The sequence below is a fragment of the Chlorocebus sabaeus genome, chromosome 29 (assembly GCF_047675955.1).
Source record: "Chlorocebus sabaeus isolate Y175 chromosome 29, mChlSab1.0.hap1, whole genome shotgun sequence".
Lineage (NCBI taxonomy): Eukaryota > Metazoa > Chordata > Mammalia > Primates > Cercopithecidae > Chlorocebus > Chlorocebus sabaeus.
This window is the reverse complement of record NC_132932.1, coordinates 21,158,416-21,179,917: the sequence shown is the minus strand read 5'-3', so window position 1 is coordinate 21,179,917 and position 21,502 is coordinate 21,158,416. Positions and strand designations below refer to the sequence as shown.

Below are 21,502 nucleotides of genomic sequence, written 5' to 3'. Positions count from 1 at the left end.
AGCTGTGAGTTTAGCATCCTGTTTACTGTGTTTTGGCCAGGGTTTTAGAGTGAATTAAAAGAAATCTTTACTGTGAGGTGGCAGCCTTGTCTAATGGACCGTATGTTTAAGCCTAACGTTAATACATCACACTAGAGCCCAGCATAGTGGCGTGTGCCTGTAATTGCAGTCACTTGGGAGGCTGGGGCAGGACTGCTTGAACCTAGGAGTTTCAGACCAGCCTGGGCTATATAATGAGACCCCATCTCAGTCAATCAACCCATCAATCATTTACACTAAAGAGACCAAGATCTTTCTTGCTCTTTTAGAATGTTTTTTTCCAGACATTCTAACAAATGTCTGGGTGACATTTCAGTGTCTAAAACAATGAAAAGGGTTTATGACAGAGTTACAGCAGTTATCAGAGAAAAATCCTGGACAAATTGCAAGTCTATACCAGTTGTATATTGTTATGACTGCAGTTAAAATCCAATGTTATTTTTGTACAGTCTTTTTGGGTGTATCTGTGTTTAATAATAACCTGTTTGCAAATTTAGAGGACTGTAGCTATGATTTCTTCTTAGAGACCTTGACCCTGGGGGCTTACAGTTTAATGGAAGAAAGAACTAGAAACCAAGAATTCAACGCAAAGAATGAGGTTCTGCAGTACAAGGTGTATACAAGGTGCAGAGAAGCGCTGGGGCACCATGTTCTGACCTCATCTTCTACTGCTCTAGACTTCCCAAGTTCCATTTCCTGAACTTACCTGTTTTTTCCCACCATCTGGACCTCTCTCTGTAGGTACCGTTCTCTCTCCTTGCAAACCTTTCCCACACCTTATGTGTCTGGTGAAGTTCTGTTTCTTCAAATGCTTCTTAAAGGTTGCCTGTAGCTCATCCAAATAATTGTTTTGTCTATATCTCTGTTCTTTCTTTATAAATAATTACAGTCAATTCTTATTATTTGCAGTAGTGATATTCTATAAAGTTACCTGGAACACTGAATTAATCAAATACTGAGCCCTTGTTTCCAGGGTAAATATGTACATACATAAATATCTCACATAGGTTATAATCTTAATTCCTAAAAACAACTCATCCTGGTAGATTGAATTTTTTCTTTCCAAAAGAATAAGGGAAGTACAGAAGTGTTAAGTGATTTGCCTGAGGCTGCTCCACTAACAGGTGCCAGAGACAAGATTCAGACCCCGTCCAATTGGCCCCAGAGCCACAGCTTCTTGCACCACACTGCACTGCCCTCTACTGTCTCTGTCCTCGGGTCATCTTTGTATGAGAGCTGAAACAAGAAGACCCAGGGTCACCTTATTTGACCTTAGCCTGGGACATGTGCAAGGAGTGACAGAGTTTTCACTACTACGTGTATATCCATGAATCACCTTGAAAGCTCCACAGGTATTAATTTGGGGATTACAAAGACATTTTAGCAAGTAAGCAAATTTGCAAATGCGGGATCCACAAATAGTGAGGGTCAACTGTATTTGTAAGCGACTGCTAGGGTCTGTTTCATGGTAATCCCTTCCCGCAAGAGTGTGGAATGTTTCTTTAGCTTCTTTGATAGTTTATTTATTTATTAAGTACTTACTATATACCAGACTCTGCTTTAATTTGTGGTGAACAAGCTAGAGATTAAGTCCTGCCCTGTGTATTTTATATTAGAGTAAGAAAGACAGATAGCTAAGTCTGGAGCTCAGGGGTGAGGCTCAGGTTGGAATTACAGATTCACTTGACCGAGGTGAAACCTGGTGTGCCCCCTCCTACTTCACATCCACCGACATACTTCCAGAACATTTCTGTTCTATTGTTGTGTATAAAGTCATCCTTTTGAGCCTCTCTCCATTGATGCATGTCAACCTCTACTTGTCTTTTGTTGATTTTGAGGCCACTTACCTATGTAACTGACAGGATATTGAAGAAGAATCATACCAACCTGGTTCTGCTACCTAACAGCTGAGTTACATTGGTCAAGCTCTTGGACTTCTGAGCCTGTTTCCTAATTTCAAAAGTAGTGATATGATGTGTTAGGTCCTGGTGGGTTGCAAGGAAGATAGTGTGGTTATTTGTTCATATGGCTGTTTTCCATATTGGACCATGAGCTGTGTGAGGGCAGGGTCTACAGTTTCATATTTCTATGCTAGGCACTCAGTTCAGTGACTGATACACAGTAATACAGGCACAAATGTTTCAAGAGTCGAGGAATTGTTAACTCTTACTGAAAGAATAGGAAGATACAAAGGCTTCTCAGAGAAGGTATTAAGCTTTTTTTTTTTTTTTTTTTGAGATGAAGTCTCACTCTGTCACCCAAGATGGAGTGCAATGGTGTGATCTCAGCTCCCTGCAACCTCTGCCTCTGAGGTTCAAGCGATTCTTCTTCCTCAGTCTACTGGGATTACAGGCATCAGCCACCATGCCCAGCTATTTTTTGTATTTTTAGTAAAAACGAAGTTTCACCATGTTGGCCAGGCTAGTCTCAAACTATTGACCTCAGTGTTGTGCCCGCCTTGGCCTCCCAAAGTGCTGGGATTACAGGCATGAGCCACCACACCCAGCCTATTTAAGGTGATTCTTTAAAGGTGAGTAGAAATTTTTCCAGGTGAATAAAACCTTGAGATATTATTCCAAGCAGAGACCAGTAGGTGCAAAGACACAGGGATATAGAAATGTTGAAGTTTACCAAACACTGCTAGATTAAAAAACAAAAAGGAAACTTTCAAAATCAAAAATTAAAATTAAAAATCTTCTAAAATAGACCGAGAGTGGTGGCTCATGTCTGTAATTCCAGCACTTTGGCAGGCTGAGGCAGGCGGATCATGAGGTCAGGAGATCAAGACCATCCTGGCTAACATGGTAAAACCCTGTCTCTACTAAAAATACCAAAAAAAAAAAAAAATTAGCTGACTGTGGTGGTGGATGCCTGTAGTCCCAGCTACTGGAGAGGCTGAGGCAGAAGAATGGCAAAAAACCTGGGAGGCGAAGCTTGCAGTGAGCCGACATCATGCCACTGAACTCCAACCTGGGCAACAGAGCAAGACTCCATCTCAAAACAAACAAACAAAAAATATCACCTAAAATAAAAGCTATGAATGGGCTTGACCAGAGGTCACATCACAATTGAGTTAACTATGACCGTAGACACTCAGTAATAGATGGAAGTTTTAGGGAAAAAACAAAACATTCTCAGGTTGTTGGCAGATTATCTGGAACAATTTACAAATATGGGCATTGAATTCTGGGAATAATTACACTGTAGTGATATTTCCTTCTCTGCATATGAAGCATGTACGTGTTGCACACTTTTCAAGGTGCTGAAAATCAGACTCTTCTCGAGGAGCTCATGAGCAATCAAGGGAGATGGATGGGTGAGCAACTGATTATCATGTGACAAGTGAGGTAACAGAGATATGACTAAGATGCTATCTAAACAAGAAGAAAGGAATTATTCGTAATATATGGAGTGCTGGGGAAAGATTTCTCCAATGAAGCCAGCCGAGTGTGATGGCTCCCACTTGTAATACTGGCACTTTAGGAGGTGGAAGTGGGAGGATCCAGGAGGATCTAGGGGTCAAGGCCAGCCTGGTCAACAGAGGAAGACCCTGCCTGTCTCTCTACTTGAAAAAAAAAATAAATTTTTTAAAATGAAGTGATATTTGAGCACTCTGGAGCACCATAAAAATATCGGACAGACTGAAGGAATGTATCCGGCTTAATTTAACATTTTTTGAAATTTTATATTGCAAAAATAGTACATATTCACTGTTTTGAAACTAGAAAGATTGATAGGCAAGGAAGGCTGTCTACGAAGCACTCCATAGATCCACCATACTGAGACGATGCTTAATGCTTTGATGGATTTATTGTATGCTTTCTATGCATATGCATGTATTATATACATACACGCGCATGGTTAAATAGAAATGTTTCTCCTTGGTGTGCTGTTTATCCATTTATTGTTATGAAGTAAATCCCCAAAGAGCACGTTTGCTTTGCCCAAGGGAGTCTTTGGCTACATACTGCTGTATATCGTGAAAACTAAAAAAGGGGCTAACTTTTCAGCCGTACGACCTTATGGTGATTCAAATAGAGGCTTCATCAAAGGCAGATTCAGAAATGAACTTGGTGTGTGTGGGTGGTTATGCTTGGCATTGTTTGTAATAGTATGATATGGATGACTTCAGTGTCCACCAACAGGAAACTGGTTAAGTAAACTGTGGTACATCCAAACAATGAATACTGTGCAGTTGTAAAGAATAATGAGAAAGACCTATGTACTCATGCAGAAGAACACATATATTGTGTGTGTTTTTAAAAAGGAACAAAGAATGGTATAGTATGTATTGTATGCTACTGTTTGTGTTGCTAGAAAAGAGTAGAATAAGAATATAAATGTGCATTTGCAAAGATAAATTCTGAAATGACATATAAGAAACCAATTAAAAGTGTTTGGCTGTGGAAGGAGAATAAGACTGGGAATGGGATTTTGCCACATACTTTTATAGATATATTTAAAATTTTCTGAACTATGTATTTGTACACATGACCCTTTTAAAAATAAGTGAATGAAGGAATGAGGGATGAAGTAGGATTATGACAAAGAGATAAGAACAAAGGATCTAAGGGGCTGCCCATCTTTTTGGTACCCAGTGAATATTAATACATAACAATAGCAGCAAAAATTGGAAGAGTAGCCCCAGGAGGGTAGGGAGTCAGCCTTTCCTTTGTCTTTTCCTCAATTTCATACATAAAAAAAAAAAAATCTGAGAACAATAAAACAATTTGAAACACAAATGTCTCCAGATCTCTTAAAGTAAAGGAGGATGGGGCAGCTTTATGTAGTGCACTTCCCAACAACGGGCTGATTTACCTCAAGAGGCAGGGATTCCAGCCTACATGGGATACATACAGGAGAAAAAATAAGAAAAAGAAAAGAGATTTAAATACAAATACATGCAAATAACAATTCTCCCTGATTATAAAGGAAATCATTCCTTTTGTAATAATTTGGATGACAAATATTAGGAAAAATCTTTAATTTGTCACTCAAAGCATTCTGGTTTGTTGCTTTTTATATGTTTTTATGCATAGAAACCTTTTAAAAAGTAGAATCGTAATATATAGTCTTTTGTCACTTAGTATATTTTGAGTATATTTCTGTGGCAGTAAATAGATCCTGGTGTCATCATTTTTAATAGCTGGGTGTATATTAAGTTAACCATTGCCACCCCAGAGGTGAATTTTCTTTTTTTTTTTTTTTTTTTTGAGACGGAGTCTCACTCTGTCGTCCAGGCTAGGGTGCACTGGCTGGATCTCAGCTCACTGCAAGCTCCGCCTCCCAGGTTTATGCCATTCTCCTACCTCAGCCTCCCGAGTAGCTGGGATTACAGACGCCCGCCACCTCGCCCGGCTAGCTTTTTATATTTTTTAGCAGAGACGGGGTTTCACCGTGTTAGCCAGGATGGTCTCAATCTCCTGACCTTGTGATCCGCCCGTCTTGGTCTCCCAAAGTGCTGGGATTACAGGCTTGAGCCACTGCGCCTAGCCGAATTTTCTTATATATACATTTTAATGGACTCGAGCAAGCATTTTTGGACTGAATTCACAGAAGTAGAATTTCTAGAGGAAAATAATTTTTAGGGTTTTTCATTGAAATTTTCAAATTATCCTCCAGGAAAAGTGACCCAGGTTATACTCCCACTAACAAGGACAGAGCTCCAGGTTCTCCCTTCCATTTATCATCTTTCCTGCCTTTATACAGAAAATCTCACTGTTTTCATGACAATTTTTTGATTTCTAGTGCTTTTGAATCTTTCTATATGCCATTGGCCATTTTTATTCTTGTGAGAAATGCCAGTTTCTCCATTGCCCATTATTAGTTGAAATTCATTTTTCTTTTCTTAATAATTTTTAAAGATTTCTTTATAAACTAAGGATACAAACCTTTTATCTGTCATTGAGGTTACAAAAACTTTCTCCCATTAAGTAATTTGTCATTTCATTTTTCTTCATTTCCCTTCCCTTTCCTCTCCTTTCTTTTCCTTCTTTCTTTCTTTCTGTATTCTTTCTTTCTCCTTCTTCCTTCCTTGCCATTTTTACTTTGCTTTTTCCTCCCTTTTCCCCTTTCTCTCCCTTCCTTCCTTTTTTCTTTTCTTTTTCTTTCTCTTTTTCTTTTCTCTTTCTCTTTCTTTCTTTCTTTTCTCTTTCTTTCTCTTTCTTTCTTCTTTCCTTTTCTTTCCTCTGTCTTTCTCTCTTTCTTTCCCTCTCTCTCTGTTTCATCCTTTCCTTTCTTTCTCTTTCTTTGTTCCCTCTCTCCCTCCCTCCCTTCCTTCTTCCTTTCTTCCTCTCTTCTTTTCTTCTATCTTTCATTTCTTTCTTTCTTTCACTAGCCAAGCTCCAAAGTCACTTTTCACTTAATTTTTATCCTGCCAAATTTGAAAGCCTTTTAACTGAGTGATTTCAGTGTAAACAGGAGCAGGAGAAAATGTAATTATCTAAGTTTCGCTCTGTCACCCAGGCTGGAGTGCAGTGCCATAATCATAGCTACTGCAGCCTCGAACTCCTGCACTCAAGCAATTTTCCCACCTCAGCCTGCAAAGTAGCTAGGACTACAGCTGTGTGCCACCACGCCCAGCCAATTTTTAAAATTTTTTTGTGGAGACGTGAATTCGCTATGCTGCCCAGGTTAATCTTGAACTCCTGACTTCAAGTAATCCTCCCACCTTAGTTTGCCAAAGTGCTGGGATTACAGGCATGAACTACTACTCCTAGTTGAGAGTTTAGTTTTGATTGCTAGTGGCGTTCTTGGTATCTTTTCATATTTGAGGCTTTGGGGCTAATGCTGAAGTATTGCACTCACCATCTGAGGTTTACAGGACTTTTGTTTCAATGCTGAACAGATGGAACTGTTTAGTCCTGCATCTTTGCAGGTATACAAAATGTGCCTACCAGGAATCTGCTTTATATCCATGGAAAGCAAGAAATAATATAGTAAAACTTTGCCTGGCTAGGCTAGAGGCTTTGAAAGAATGGTGTATTCTGGTTTAATTCTATTAAATTGGAAGTATGAAGGTGAAAAAAACTCAAATTTCCTGTTGAATGCAATTTGGAAATATAGCCAGTGATTCCACTCTTCTTCTCTAGTAAGGTTGGACATTCCAATCTACTTGTTGTTTTATGATAGAACTGCTAGTGTGCCTGAGTCTCACATTGTGAAGATACATTTTTCAAACTTGAGGTGTAAGAGTACGTAAATGGTTTTGTATGAGATCAGGCTGGATGAGAACTGACACTTGTAAATATATATTTTAGACTAAATCTCTGATTGCCACTTGTTTTCTAATTGAACTCATAAAAATAAAACACGTTGGATGGAGGGTGGGAGTAGGAAGGAGATTTATGTCTTTTAATTGCATGTCATTGTTGTATAACAAGGCAGAACACATGGTATCCCTGGCTTGGACCTACAGAAGGAAACATATTTTTCTGCCTGCTGTATGCCAGAGGTTCTTGAACACCTGGAGGGACTACTGCGGCACAGACTGCTGAGCCCTACTCCAGAGTTTCCGATTCACCAGGTCCAGGGTGGGACCTGAGAATTTGCACTTATGAAAAGATCTCAGGTGCTGCTGGTGCTGTTAGTCCATAGACTACATTTTGAAAACCACTCTTGTCTATTAACTGTAAACTGTAGAATTCTAGAAAAAAACGTAGTTTGGTCTGGGATAAGAAGCACACAGGTTATGGAGAAAATCATGAAAGATTCAACCCTTGATCCCAGCCTAGTGTGGAATTCAAGTAACAAGCAGTGACATAATTCTTGGTTTTCATGATTGCAAATCATAGCCAAGTATCAAGTGAGAAATTCAGTTTCATTTGCAAGGCTTAGAGAGGTCAGGTGATCTAGAATACTGGGACTTGTATTTCTCTTAAACAAGTAGAGAGTTTTAAGTGTTTATTAAATTGAAAGCTTTGTGTGCTTACTTATTTTGTGTTTTATTTAATTTTATTTCTTTTGAGATGGAGTCTTGCTCTGTTGCCGAGGCTGAAGTGCAGGGGCGTGAGCTTGGCTCACTGCAACCTCCGTCTCCTGGGTTCAGGTAATTCTCCTGCCTCAGCCGACCGAATAGCTGGGATTACAGGCACCCACCACCACGCCTGGCTAGTTTTTGTATTTTTGGTACAGACAGGGTTTCATCATGTTGGCCAGGTTGGTCTTGAACTCCTGACCTCAAGGCGATCCACCCACCTCGGCCTCCCAAAGTGATGGCATTACAGGCATGAACCACCACACCCGGCCCAAAAGCTTTGTGTTTTTAAAGATATTAGACCTGTTTATCATTTAAAAAAAAAAATCTTCGTAATGTAGGAGAATAAGAGAAACGTTCTTCCAAAAAAGAGAAATCATTGTGATTATTTTGTCTTATTGGAATGGTGGATACTACAGTCTACTTCATTAATCATCAAGCATGCTATGAATTTTCCATTTTTATAGGATCTGTATCTCAGTGAAGGTGATACTGGTAATTCTCGTACTCCATTTGAAGATGAAAAATATAGGCCAGACTCATAGACTTTGCATAGACGCTGGATAATGAAGACAGCTCTGGAGGAACGCATAGATACACACACAGACACACATATATATAAAGTATACACATGTATACATTTTTAAGTTTATTTTTTACAGTTTTAAAGCTTTTAAAGCAAAAGCCAGACCCTTGCCTCTCCCAGAGTGGGCGGCCCCTCCCCTCCTTCTGAGTAGAGCGGAGAAAGTGGTTGCATGGGCAGCTTTCCTTGTGATGCCACAGGTCCCTCTGGACATGCTGCCGCCTGGCCATGCTTCCTTTCCCTTTCATCTTTCTCACTGACCAATGGGCTTGGAGCATTAAGGCCACGCCCCTCTTCTGAGTTCTAGTGGGGCCCTAGTTACGCCTCCTCTGGCTCAGTTGCACAGCGGCCTGGTAGGTGACTGGAGGCATTCAGCCGTGCTCACTGGGATTTCGCTGATGTGACCCCAACCCCGCCTCCCTCCGCACCCCATGATGTCAGAAAAAACACGACAGGGAAAATTCACCACAGCCAAGAAAAAGGTAAAATGCACCAGGTCATAGCCCCCAACCCAGCCACAGATCCTCTCCGACGACAAGACCATTGCCAGAGCCCATACTATTTCTCAGGCATACCGGAATGGGACCCCCAACACCAGCGACTCTGGGTTCCCCCCACCAAATTCTTGTCAGTCAGCCCCACCCCTTCAGCAAGCAGCCGAATCCCTGCCCTTGCCGATCTTTACCCCAAGGTGACTTTGGGTTGGTGACTCCTGGGGCTCCCCGCTCCATACTCGGCCCTCACCTCCTGCTGCCCCAAGCCTGACCTTCCTGGACTCTTTGTGCTTGTGTCTCCCAGGACCTGGGTACCCCAGCCCCAGGCCCCACCGTCGCCAGTCGTCCTTGGGTGACTTTTGGCTGGTGATTCCTGGGGCTCCCTACTGCGGACTCTGCCCTCCCCTCCTGCTGCCCCAAGCTCGACCTCCCTGGGCTCCTTCAGCTGGTGTCTCCAAGGACCTGGGTCCGAACCCTGTGTTTCCCTCCCCCATCATGGATTGGTGACTTGGGCATCACGCCGATGTGATCCCCTGCACTGGGAGGAATGGAATGTAGTGATGTCACAGTCCCCCTAGGAACTGTCATTACTGCTGCAAGACTAGCCTTTGATCTTACAACCCAGTCCCCTAAGTTTTCTCACCCCATTTCTGGATCCTCTGGTCACAGCACAAATTTCCAGTTGGAAGGGGAATAGGGACTATGGGACCCAGGAGCAAGAGGTTTCAGGCCGCCTTACTCCCTTCACATAGACATTGACAGTGGGAAAAGCCTGGACTTCCCCTGTGAGCTCAAAACGTTGACAGTATCTCTGGGTGGCCATGGGAGAACGGGTTTGGTTTGGTTTTCTCCCAGGCTTCTACTTTGCAGAGAGACCTTAACATTCTTTTCTGAGTTCTCCACGGTTCTGGGACCAGACTGCCCTTCAGTCAGTGGTCTCTGAAGTGAGATTAGCTCATCTTCAGTGGAGTAGATCTTGGGAAGCTGAACTAGATAGCTTGACTCCTCCTCATATCATCTCAACCTGGGGTACTTTGAGTGCCACAGGATGAATGTGGGACATCTTTCTGAAGCATCATTTTCCCTTGATTCTCTTCAGATAAAACATTCATGTCCTTAGGGATGACAGTCACATAGGTTTCCAAGCATATACCAGACTTCTCCCTGAAATTAGGCTTGAGTTGTCCTCTTTCTGAAAAATTCCCAGATTTAACAGAAAAGCTTCCTTCTGCCATGAGGACACATTGACATGAAAGTGTGAGAGGTACTGGTGCACTTCTTCACACTAACGGACATGTGAGGATGTATGACTCTAAACCGCACGGCATACAGTTCCTGCCTGCTTCATGTTTACCGTTCTAACTCCGCCCCTGGTTTTGGTCCCTGGAAGCTGCTGATTCATGGCAAAACCCCAGAGCTTGGAGTCAGAAGACTGAGCTTAAGTTCCAGTATTATTATTATTATTTTTTTCTATCCATGATATCAATCCCTCTCAGTCACTAAATGATTGTGACAACACCTTGTACAGTTGGTGGCGGCATTAAATCAGATGGTGTAGAAGAGTATTTTGTCAAAACTGTAAAGGAGGATGTGGCTGTAGGGGCTGATAGTTCTCATGAGCGTCACTGCTCTTCTTTCCCACAGTTAAAAGAATATTGGCAGAGGAAGAGCCCTGGCGTTCCAGCAGGAGCTAACAGGAAAAAGAAAATCAATGGCAGTAGCCCTGACACCGCCGCTTCTGGTGGTTACCGCTCACCTGGGGATGTGAGTCTTGGCTGGCCAGGCTCCTGGGGACAGGGGACCCAAGGGGCAGTAGAGGATAATTGTTAAGATTGTGGATGGACTGTTGGGTACTGGTTAAGAATTCTGGGTTTGAATCCTGCCTCTCCATCTGCTAATGATTGATTAGGGATTAATTAGGATATGATTTAGGGCAAGTTGCTTGAGGTCTTCGGGTCTCTCTTTTCACATCTGTATAATAGAGGTGGGATTTTTTTACATCTATTTGTAAAGTTTAAATGAGATTTGTTATTGTTGTTTTTATGAGAATCCTTAGTACATGGCCTGCTGTAAATACCCAGGACACCCACGAAATGGTCGCTGCAGTTTGATTTTTCTCATTCCCAGTCTCAAGGGGAAGCCAGACCAATGAGAAGAGTCACTTGCCATCAGGCTGTCCCTTTAGGAGTCACTGAAAGGGCCCCAGGGTGGGATCATGGGGTGATAAAAACCATGAGAGAAGTTGCCACAAACGAGTTATGGGACAACTGGTCCAAGATAGGTAGAAAAGAAATGTTTGCCAGTTGATGGGGAAGAAAGGAAGTGAGAGGGCTTAGACACTGAGGGGGACAGAACATCTCCATGTGCCCTCTCATCTCTTGTAGTCAGCAACAGGTGTCTACGGGGAGGGCCCCGTGTCATCTACTACCCTGAAAGACCTAGAGGTAAGATCCCTGGGCCGAGGTTCAGTGACCCTGCAGGCCAGCCCTCCAACCTCCTCCCACAGCAGGGGCTGGTTGCCCCTCTGCCAGCTGAGACAGCCCAGACACACCCCTCCCCAGCCCCAATGACTGTTCTCTCTACCGCTCCCCACAATCCTCCTCCAACTCCTCCTCTCTGCATGCACCTCAGAGCCAGTACCAAGAACTAGCAGGAGCCCCGGACTCAAAGCTCCACAATAATCAGTCAACCCAGTGAAAACATCAATTCACTGGGAAGAGTCCAGGGGCATCCTCTGATTCCACGCTGCCAGTCCTGTATTCATTTCCCCTTGGGGCCCTGAGTAAAGGGGCTAGGGGCCCCTGGTGCCATGGGAAAATGGGGAGCTGGGGCACGCAGGCCTCACCTGGATGGACCCCAGAACACAGACCGTGCAGCATGGCTCTTCTGCACTGCTCTCTCTGCTCTCTCTTCTCCAGACACTCCACTCGAGTTCTTGCCACACACTCTCTGCGGTTGTTGCCTCTCAGGAAAGCACTAGCCTGACTGTTTGTCGGACCCGTATTTCTATCCTGACTCAGTCCCTAATTTGCTTTTTGAGTCTGGACAAGCCATCTCTCCTCCTTGGGCTCGTGTTTCTGGAGGAGGTAGAGAGTATCAAAGGTCTCTGTTAGCTCTGGGAGTCCCGAGATTTAAAGGCCCCTAGAATGGAAACCTCAGGGCCAAGGGCTCCTGTCTGTTCTTTTCTGTCTTCTGTCTCTGCTGTGAAGAACCATACCTGGCCTGTAGGTGCTCAGCAGATGTTTGTTGAATGAATGCACCTTTCTAAATCACAAGCTGGCAGAATGGGGGGGCCTTTCTCAAACTCTGTCTCTAGAGGTTCAGCCCCTATCACCAGGGCCCTTTCGCCCTGTGCTTTGGGCAGGTTCGCACATTGAAGGAGGAGAAGCAGCGTGAGATACATCGGGTACAGAAGCTTGGCAGGAGCTTCTTCAAACTCAAACACCAGAGGGGTAAGATGGGGCTGGCGTGACCTGGGAGCAGGACCGGCATCACAGGGCTGTGGGGGTGGCTTAGAATGCCCCAGGGAGGTGGGTGGATGGAAGGGCTTTGAGGCAGAGGGAGAGAGGTCTGTGCCAGGAGACTGCAAGGCTTGTCATCTGCTTGAGCCTTGGTGTCCCCATCAGCAAAGAGGGAGGAGTGCCCATTGTCAGCCACCCACAGTGCTCTCCATTGAAAGTGGCTTGGAAGACTGGCTACCATCTGGGTGCGAGGAATCCTTAGCAGTGAGGCCAAGTTTGGGAAGCCTGAGAGGAAGAGCTCTGCACCAATGGGAGAATTTTTTTTTTTTTTGAGAATCCAGAGACCCTTATGGTCTGCTTCCTTTCTCAGCTGAACCCCGGGCCTCAGATCCCCCAGCAGGGCCCTCTGAGGTGGAGCAGCTACAAGATGAGACCAAACACCTAAGGAAGGAGCTGGAGAGTCTGGGAAGACAGCTCCAGGCCGAGGTGGAAAACAATCAGATGCTGAATCTCCTGAACAGGAGACAGAAGGAGAGGATACGTGAGCAGGAGGAGAGGATACATGAGCAGGAGGAGAGGATACGTGAGCAGGAGGAGAAGCTACATGAGCAGGAGGAGAGGATACGTGAGCAGGAGGAGAAGCTATCTGGGCAGGAGGAGAGGATACATGAGCAGGAGGAGAGGATACGTGAGCAGGAGGAGAGGCTATCTGGGCAGGAGGAGAGGATACATGAGCAGGAGGAGAGGATACGTGAGCAGGAGGAGAGGCTATCTGGGCAGGAGGAGAGGATACATGAGCAGGAGGAGAAGTTATCTGGGCAGGAGGAGAAACTACATGAGCAGGAGGAGAAACTACATGAGCAGGAGGAGAAACTACATGAGCAGGAGGAGAGGCTATCTGGGCAGGAGGAGAGGATACGTGAGCAGGTGGAGAGGATACATGAGCAGGATGAGAGGATACAGGAGCAGGAGTGGCTGCCAGAGCAGGAGAGGCTGCTGGAGGAGGTGAAAAAGCTGTTGGAACAGGAGAGACGGGAGGAGGAGGAGGAGAAGCTGCTAGAGCATGAGAGGCTGCTGAACCAGGTAGAGAAGCTGCTGGAAGAGGAGAGGCTGCGGGAGCAGGACGAGAGACTGCTGGAGCAGGTGGAGCAGCTTTTGGAACGGGAGAGGCAACAGGAGGAGCAGAAGAGGCTGCTGGAGGAGGAGCAGCTGCTGGACCAAGTGGAGGAGATGCTGGAACAGGAGAGGCTGCGGGAGCAGGATCAGAGGCTGTGGGAGCATGAGACACTGCGGGAGCTGGAGAGGCTGCGGGAGCTGGAGAGGATGCTGGAGCTGGGGTGGGAAGCCCTCTACGAGCAGCAGGCGGAGCCACACAGCAGCTTCCAGGAACTGGTGGGTTGCCCCACCTGGGGAGCCTGCCCTCTTCCCTAGCCCTCCAGGCCTTTGTTTCCCCACCTGTAAAATGGGGCATTGTAGCCCTCACATGAAATGGTACTTCTAAAGGCACCTGTGAGCCAGAGCCCTGCTCTGATGGCTGTGGGAGAGAGGGATGATTTTTCTAACCTGCTTCCACCCTTCGCGGTGCCATGGCAGGCAGACACCAAGTTCTGGGGTCTCCAGCTGTAGTGGGTGGCCAATGATTGCTTCTCTCTGTCCAGAACAATGAGAACAAGAGCGCACTGCAGTTGGAGCCGCAAGTAAAGGAGCTGAAAACGCTGGGCGAGCTGAAAGACACGGTAACCTCTGACCCATCCAAGAAGGGATGGGAGGCGGGCACCAGCCTCTGGGGAAAGGAGGGGCCAGGCCAGAGGCAGCTGCATCCTGTGAGCAGGTGACCCTGGGGCAGTCCTATTACTGTTTCTTGCATCTTCCCCTCTGACTTTTAGAGGTGGGGAGCCCTGGGCTCCCCCCAGTTCTGGATATCATCATCCCAGCTAGAGGCATGGAGCCCCCCAGTCACAGTGGAAGAGACAGTGGTATAAGAGGCTACTTATGTTGGGTGTGGTGGCTAACGCCTGTAGTCCACCACTTTGGGAGGCCGAAGCAGGAGAATCACTTGAGGTCAGGAGTTTGAGACCAGCCTGACTGACATGGCAAAACCTCATCTCTACTAAAATTTCAAAAAAAATATAATTACCTAGGCCTGGTGGTGCATGCCTGTCATCCCAGCTACTCAGGAGGCTGACACACGAGAATCATTTGAGCCTGGGAGGTAGAGGTTGCAGTGAGCTGAGATCGCATCACTGGACTCCAGCCCGGGACACAGAGTGACACTGTCTCAAAACAAAACGCAAAAACCAAAAAGACTCCTTAGACTCAAACTGGTTTCCGGACTCGGTTCTACTGGTTATCATTCAACTACTTTGCATTTTTAAGTGTCTGTTTCTTTAACTTCAAATGGAAGTTAGCATTTTCCTTGCAGAGGTTTGAGGATTAAATGAGATAATACGTGGGAACAGAAGGCATGTAGCACACTTGGCAGATGGCGGTTGGCTCCCCGTTTTCCACCAGTCTGTGGCCTATAGTTTAAACGATAGGGAAAAGCATGTGAGATTTGAGGCTGGGGAAGGGTGCATTGGGTTCCAGGCAAGGGAGGCAGTCTCTTAGGCCTGGAGCAAGGGACCAGGGGCCTGGGCAGGCCACAGAGCCCCACAGTGCCCTTGCTACCCTATTAATGGGCCAGGAATCCGGAAGCCAGCTAGTAAATGCCCTCATGCCCAGGATCTTCCTGCAGGTGGAGCTGAAGAGCCAAGAGGCTCAGAGTCTGCAGCAGCAGGGAGACCAGTACCTGTGTCACCTGCAGCAGCATGTGGTCGCTTAGCAGCAGCTGACCTCTGAGAAGGAGGTGCTGCACAGGCAGTTACTGCTGCAGACCCAGCTCCTGGACCAGCTGCAGCAGCAGGAAGCTCAAGGCAAAGTGGTAGCTAAGCTGGCCCACCAAAAATTGCAGGAGAGGCCGGGGAGGGAGTTGCTGAGGACAGGGTCCCGAGAGGGACAACCTGGCAACCTCCGTGCCTTCTCACCCTTTTCCTGGCCTCTTAGGAGCACCTGGAAGCTACCAGCCAGCAGAAACAGCAGTTAAAGCCCAGCTGAGCCTCATGGCTCTCCCTGGGGAAGGTACGGGAGACCACTCGGAGGAAGAGGCGAGAGCCCCAGGAAGAAAGGGGGACTGTTAGCAGCATAGGATTGAGGAGTTGGAAGAGACCTTTAAGACAGCTGGTCATTATGCCGACCGGGTGTGCGCGCTAAGTTCCGTATCAATATGGTGACCTCCTGGGAGCAGGGGGCCATCAGGTTGCCTAAGGATGGGAGAACTGGCCCAGGTCAGAAAGGGACCAGGTCAGGACTCCTGCACCAATCGGTAGTGGGACTGTGCCTGGGCAATATAGCAAGATCTTGGTTCTTAAAAGTAAAAATAAAGAACAGCTCATTCCCCTCTGGGGAGGGGCTGGCTCAGGGCTACACAGTGAGGGTGGGGGCAGAGGTGGGCCCCCAGTACTTCCCTTGTTGCGTTGTCTGAGGACCCCTCTGGCCACTCCCTAGAAGAGATGGAGGAGGACATCTGGACAGTGAGGAGGAGGAGGCACCTCAGCCCAGGCAGAACATCCCAGAGGACCGGGAGAGCTGGGAGGTCAGGTGAGCCTGACTTTCCCTGCCCCTACTTTGTCACCTTCCTCGGTGGTCCCTCCCAGATCCCCTTATGTTCTTGGTTTCCCTGCCTTCTGATTTCTGTGGACTTTCACTCCTTCCGGGAGCCAATGGTCAAACACCACTTCACCTGTGACCAACAGGTGCACACTCTGAGCCCCAAGGGAAGGGGTTGCGCTCCACCTCCCTGCCCCGGTTGTTCTGTGTATATCCCTATATCCCTACAAGAATACTCACCTCTTGCCTTCAGGTGGCATTTTTGAACGACGCTGGAGCCAATGCCCAGGAATAGCAAAGGGTGTGCTGCCAGCCCCTGGCTCACCCAGTGGCTTCATCCCAGAGAAGCCCAGGGACTGGGGGTGAGTCTGTGTGTGGGGGGACCCACCGAGCCCTGCAGGGGGCCATGAACGGTGTGGGTGGGGCAAGGCAGGAGGTTCCTGAGATGTGACCACATTATTTTGGCTTCAGGGCGACTTTATGGAGGAGAAGGTGGACACGAAGGAGCATGTGGAGAAACTAGAGCTTTCACTTCACTTTTACCTGACACATATAAATGACGAGGAATGACCTTCAGATAGTGTTTAGCATCTGTAACCTATCCGACAATAATGTGTTCATCAGGGACCTCTGGATTAAATCACATACTGGCATATTTAAGCTGAATGTCAGTCTGAAAAATAAATGTGCTATATTAACTGAAATACCACTCTTTGTGTAGGAATTTTGTCATATGTTTAAGAAAAAGCTAAAATGAATGGAAATCCTATGACAATAACTTAAATCTTTTTTCAAAGTGCATGCAGTCGTTTGCAATACCTCATTCAGCCAAGTATTTGTTCTCTTCCTCATTCAGTATAAGGCAGCTTTCAATTTGCTTAGAAGGCAACATTAGAAGGTCAGAGTTCAGCAGAAACGTAGAATTTTAAAATGTGAGTTCAAACTGAATAAATGTGAATTTCTATAGGAAGTAAAGAATCAAAATATCAATTTAAAGACTGCAATATATGATAATTATTTTTAAAGTATTTGATTAAACCTGATAGGTTTCCCTGAAATGAAAAAAATCAGTTCTAAAACCAAAGCTGAGTTTTATAAAACATGAAAATGTAAATCAGCCCTATCCATAATACTTTCTCTAAAACTTTATCTTACAGTCACTTTCAAATAACTATTCAAAAACATAACTGCTATAATAATATCTTGAAATAAGTTAAAACATTTTAAAATATGAACACTGTAGTGTAAAACAAAGAATCTAGGGGAAGGAAAAGTAGAGAGAGAAATGCCAATTCCAGTCCAAAGCTTTATTTGCCAAGTTTTCTTGGCAAATGATTTTACCAACTTACGATTTTTGTAAACAGAATGTATAATGGAAATACTGACTTTTGTCTAAAGTGGCATTATTGACTGCTTCTGTGATGCTACTGTAATGTAATAAATTCTGAAATTGTTGCAAGGTGCTGTTTTTGCCTTAAAATTTTCTGTGTCTTGAAAACTATAGTATTAAAGGTATTGAGACTGTGCAAATGTTGGGGACACTTATCATGAGATAATCGGTTTTTATTCTCACAAAATCGTAACTATGTAAGTGTGTTTATTAAAAGAACATAAACTAAAAAAGTTACAGGAATTAAAAGTGGGATGGAAAAGTTATGGGATAAAAAATATGGTGGAAAAATTGTGGCAAAAAGTCCAAAAAAAGTAAAAAAAAAAAAAAGTTGCATGGAAAGTTTTTTTAAAAAGTTATGAGAAAGAAGTTACGGGAAAAAGTCATGGGATAAAAATAAATAAAAGTAGGCCCCTGTCAGCATAAGCCTGGGGAATTGGGTCTGGAGTCTTCACCCCACCATATCCCTACAACGCCTTCCCAGTCACCTTTTTACCATTAGGTAGCAAGACAAGACGCCTGTCTAATGGAGAGAGAAAAACAGACCCTTTACCACCTTGACCAAGGCTGAGTCCTTACATTTCTGGATGATGATGTTTGTTATTTAAGAGCCAGACGTTGATGGATTTGGCTTGTTTGGAGGAGGTGCAATGGCCTCCTCACTCTCACAAAGGCAACTTTTCTCTCAGGGGCGCTCCCATCTTCTTACTCAGAGAGGCATCTGAGGCGGGACAGTGGAGCTAACTGTAGACCAGGCGAGGGCACAGGCTGCTAGGGGTGACCCGCCCTTCCCCCATGTACATACTGTACCTGTGTAACATTCTGTATGTATCGTACCTAGCGGAGGTTGCCACTGGCATATGAGGAAAAAGTTCTGATAGTTATTTGCAGCTGGGAAACTTATTTATTGCTAGCATAGGAGGGAGGAAGGAGGCGGGGATGGAGTCATGGCTCTCTGGTGATGGGACTCCTGTTTTCCTTGCTTTTTATTTGGGAATAAATGAATTTAGCTATACTGCTCAGCCTGGTATGTTCCCGTTTCCCTCAGTGGGTCCTGCAGTTTGTCCCATTGAAAGACGAGCCCCAGAGTGTCTGAGCATGTCCAGTTGGGCTGTTGGGAATCTTCCAGGCCTGTTGCCTCTATGCTGCCTGGTGACACCTGGTGGATTTCACGGGGACTGCCATGGTGCCTAATGGGCACAGTGCAGCCCTGACAGCCAACAGGTTCAGAAGACTGATCTAGCTGTGGCCAGAAAGACAACACCAGCACCCGAGGGCACTGACTTTCACCCACCCCAGGTGTCTTCCATTCCATCCCCCTGCCTCCCTCTCCTGTCTGCACCAGGTGGCCTGTCTGTCCCTCCAGAGTGCAGGCTGCCCCGCAGGCTCCCTCCAGGTTGAGTTCACGGCCCTGCCCCCTAGTGGCCAGAGCCGGCTTCACAGGATAAGAACCAGCTAAGCTCCAGGGACTTTCTAGGAAAAGTATCCCTTGGAAAGGGTGTGACCTTTTCACCGCTCCCAAAAGCACCCTAAAAATGGCTTGGACTTTTCCCTCCCCTGAGCTCCACAGAGAGCACAGCCAGCAGAGGACACATTCTCTGTCATCCAGAAATGGGTTGGATTCTCAGCCGAGGGACAGCAGGACTGGAAGACTGTCAGTCCACACAGCTGCCTGCACAGCACCCCCATGATTGCCCAGAAGGGCGGGAAGGATGGCAGGGACTGGTTGTCCACAGGCCGGGCATGACAGGGAGGCTCCCTGGAGGTGGTGCCCTTTCGAGGGGCAATGTCAGGAGACAGCTTCCTCTTGTTGGGCCACAAGACTCCGCAAGGACAGCACGAGGACTGATTCCCAGTGCTAGAGGTGAGGCAGCCGGCCGTGTGTGTGTGTGTGTGTGTGTGTATGTGTGTGTGTGTTTGTGTATGTGTGTGTGTATGTGTGTGTGTATGTGTGTGCCTGTGAGAGAATTTATAGCTATTTATAGAACAGGGCAGGGGTATACCACAGAGGGGGCACAAGTTTTCAGCAACGGTCACACCTGGATGTGTCAGCTCACCACAACAGAGTAAGTCACAGATGAAGGGGGCTGGCTTTGGGGCTGCGGGAGCCACTATCAAGTCACAGGACACTCACCCAGGCAGCCTTGGAAAGGGAAGTCTCTGAGAAGAGGAGGGATCTGTTCAGAAGTCGAAGGGGGGCCTGGGGCTCTAAGGACGGGATGGACTTGCCTGACCCAATCAGCTGGCATTGGAGAGAACGCAGAGAGAAAACAGATTAGAGAAAAGCCAGAGCTGGTGAGGCAAGTGCAGAGCATGGGTGCACCGTAGCAGCCGTGAGAGGGCTGGAAACGGGAGGGTGTAAGTGTGGGCATGGCAAGGTTCCTGGAAAAGAGAGGCTGGAAGGGAAAGGGGAGGAAGATGGAGGGAGAAGCCAGAGCTTCATAGGTAGTGCCCGGGGGCTGCAGCGGCCCTCCCCACCCCACACGCGCTGACCTCCCTCATGGCATCCAGGCAGTCCACCCACAGTTCAGACCAATGCCAGCCCCCAGGACTTCCCTCTTCTCTGGTCACCCTGTCTTCCAACCCACTGGCCCAGGGCCACCTCTTGCTTGGGGAGCCCCACCCAACAGCCACGACTCCTCATAGAGAAGGAACACTGCTTGAGACAAAATAGTGAAGCTATAAGGGGATGGCTGGCTGGAGTGAGCACCAGAGGTCCCTCTGGGTGGTCAGAAAGCTCAGGGTCCTCTGAGGGACCCTGGGGAAGGCTGGGAAGGCAGGTAGCTGGATGCCACCGGCCATACAGTTATAAGTCCAAAAGGGGAGCCTCAACTGGTAGGCAGGGGGCTGCAGGTTGCATAGGTGAGGCTGGGCCCTTTATGATGGGAAAAGCAGAAGAGGGAGAGTCCATGGCAGGAAAGGCAGGTGGGCTCGCTAGGCGGAGCTTGGCTGGGCCAGCAGGCACTGTGGTCTCCTTGGCTGAATAGCACAGGCGACCCCTAGGAGCAACAGGCCAACAAGGTGTGTGAGCCCACTGGGTGGTGGTGGTGTTTCAGCGGGGGCCAGAGACCCTGTCTTCAGTCCACACTGGTAGCTATGATGGTACCTGGGAGGGAGGGAAGGGGGCTGTGCATCCCTGCCTGGCCTGTGAAGTGTGTTGTGGGATGACCGTGTGTATGGGACTCTCAGGCTTTTATCCTAGATCACCACTGGATTGCTGACAGTTGGAGGATGTGGGACCCTAACTATCACCCTGAATCTGCAGTGGATTTGGCTCTCAGCACTCCCAGGCTGAGAGCTGGATACCCTGCCCTGGCAGCATGACCCAGACTGCATGACAGGTACAGTGTGCCCAGGATGATGTGCCTAGGCCTCTGACCGCCTCAGATTCCAGCCCCACACACAACCCCCTCCAAGCTCCCAGCCCCTACACCATAAACCACGAGCTCTGTGCCCTCTCTGATGGCTCCACATGTGCCAGCTTGGGCATGGAGCCTGTTCTAAGAGCCCCCAGGCTCAGCTATGGAGGCCTTAAGCAGTGACACTGAGTCCCATGGCTCGCAGGGAGGGAAGTGAGACAGCCAGCAGCACAAGGACAGAAAGAGCAAAGAGCAAGTCTGCAGCTCCAGAAGGGAGGGGCAGGGAGCCTGGCTCTGAGGTCCCAGGTATGCCCCCCATGTGGAGCTGGGGCAGTGGGGCGGGCAGACCTTTCATACAGCAGGCAGCAAAGCATGCACCTACCATGACTGACACTCCTCAGGGAGCACCCATAGTGATTCTGAAAGACAGCATCAAATCACATGGCAGGTCACACGCATGGTGGGGCAGGCCTGAGGATGGGGGACACACACGCACACACTGGAGTGTGCACACACATACTGTGAGGCCCCACTGCCTGCATGCACACGCTAACAC

The 21,502-nt window shown here is 46.9% G+C and overlaps 1 protein-coding gene and 1 pseudogene across 1 annotated transcript; both read left to right on the top strand.

The window, feature by feature from the left end:
- The first annotated feature begins 3,273 nt into the window (after positions 1-3,273).
- On the top strand, positions 3,274-9,669 carry LOC119623268 (uncharacterized; annotated as a pseudogene).
- Positions 9,670-10,594: 925 nt separating this feature from the next.
- LOC103231496 (uncharacterized) lies at positions 10,595-14,683 on the top strand. Its single transcript, XM_073012913.1, has 5 exons — positions 10,595-10,855; positions 11,476-11,535; positions 12,456-12,543; positions 12,923-13,944; positions 14,211-14,683. Exons 1-5 carry the CDS (start codon positions 10,595-10,597, stop codon positions 14,385-14,387), a joined length of 1,608 nt encoding a protein of 535 aa, XP_072869014.1. The 3' UTR covers positions 14,388-14,683.
- Positions 14,684-21,502: the final 6,819 nt, after the last annotated feature.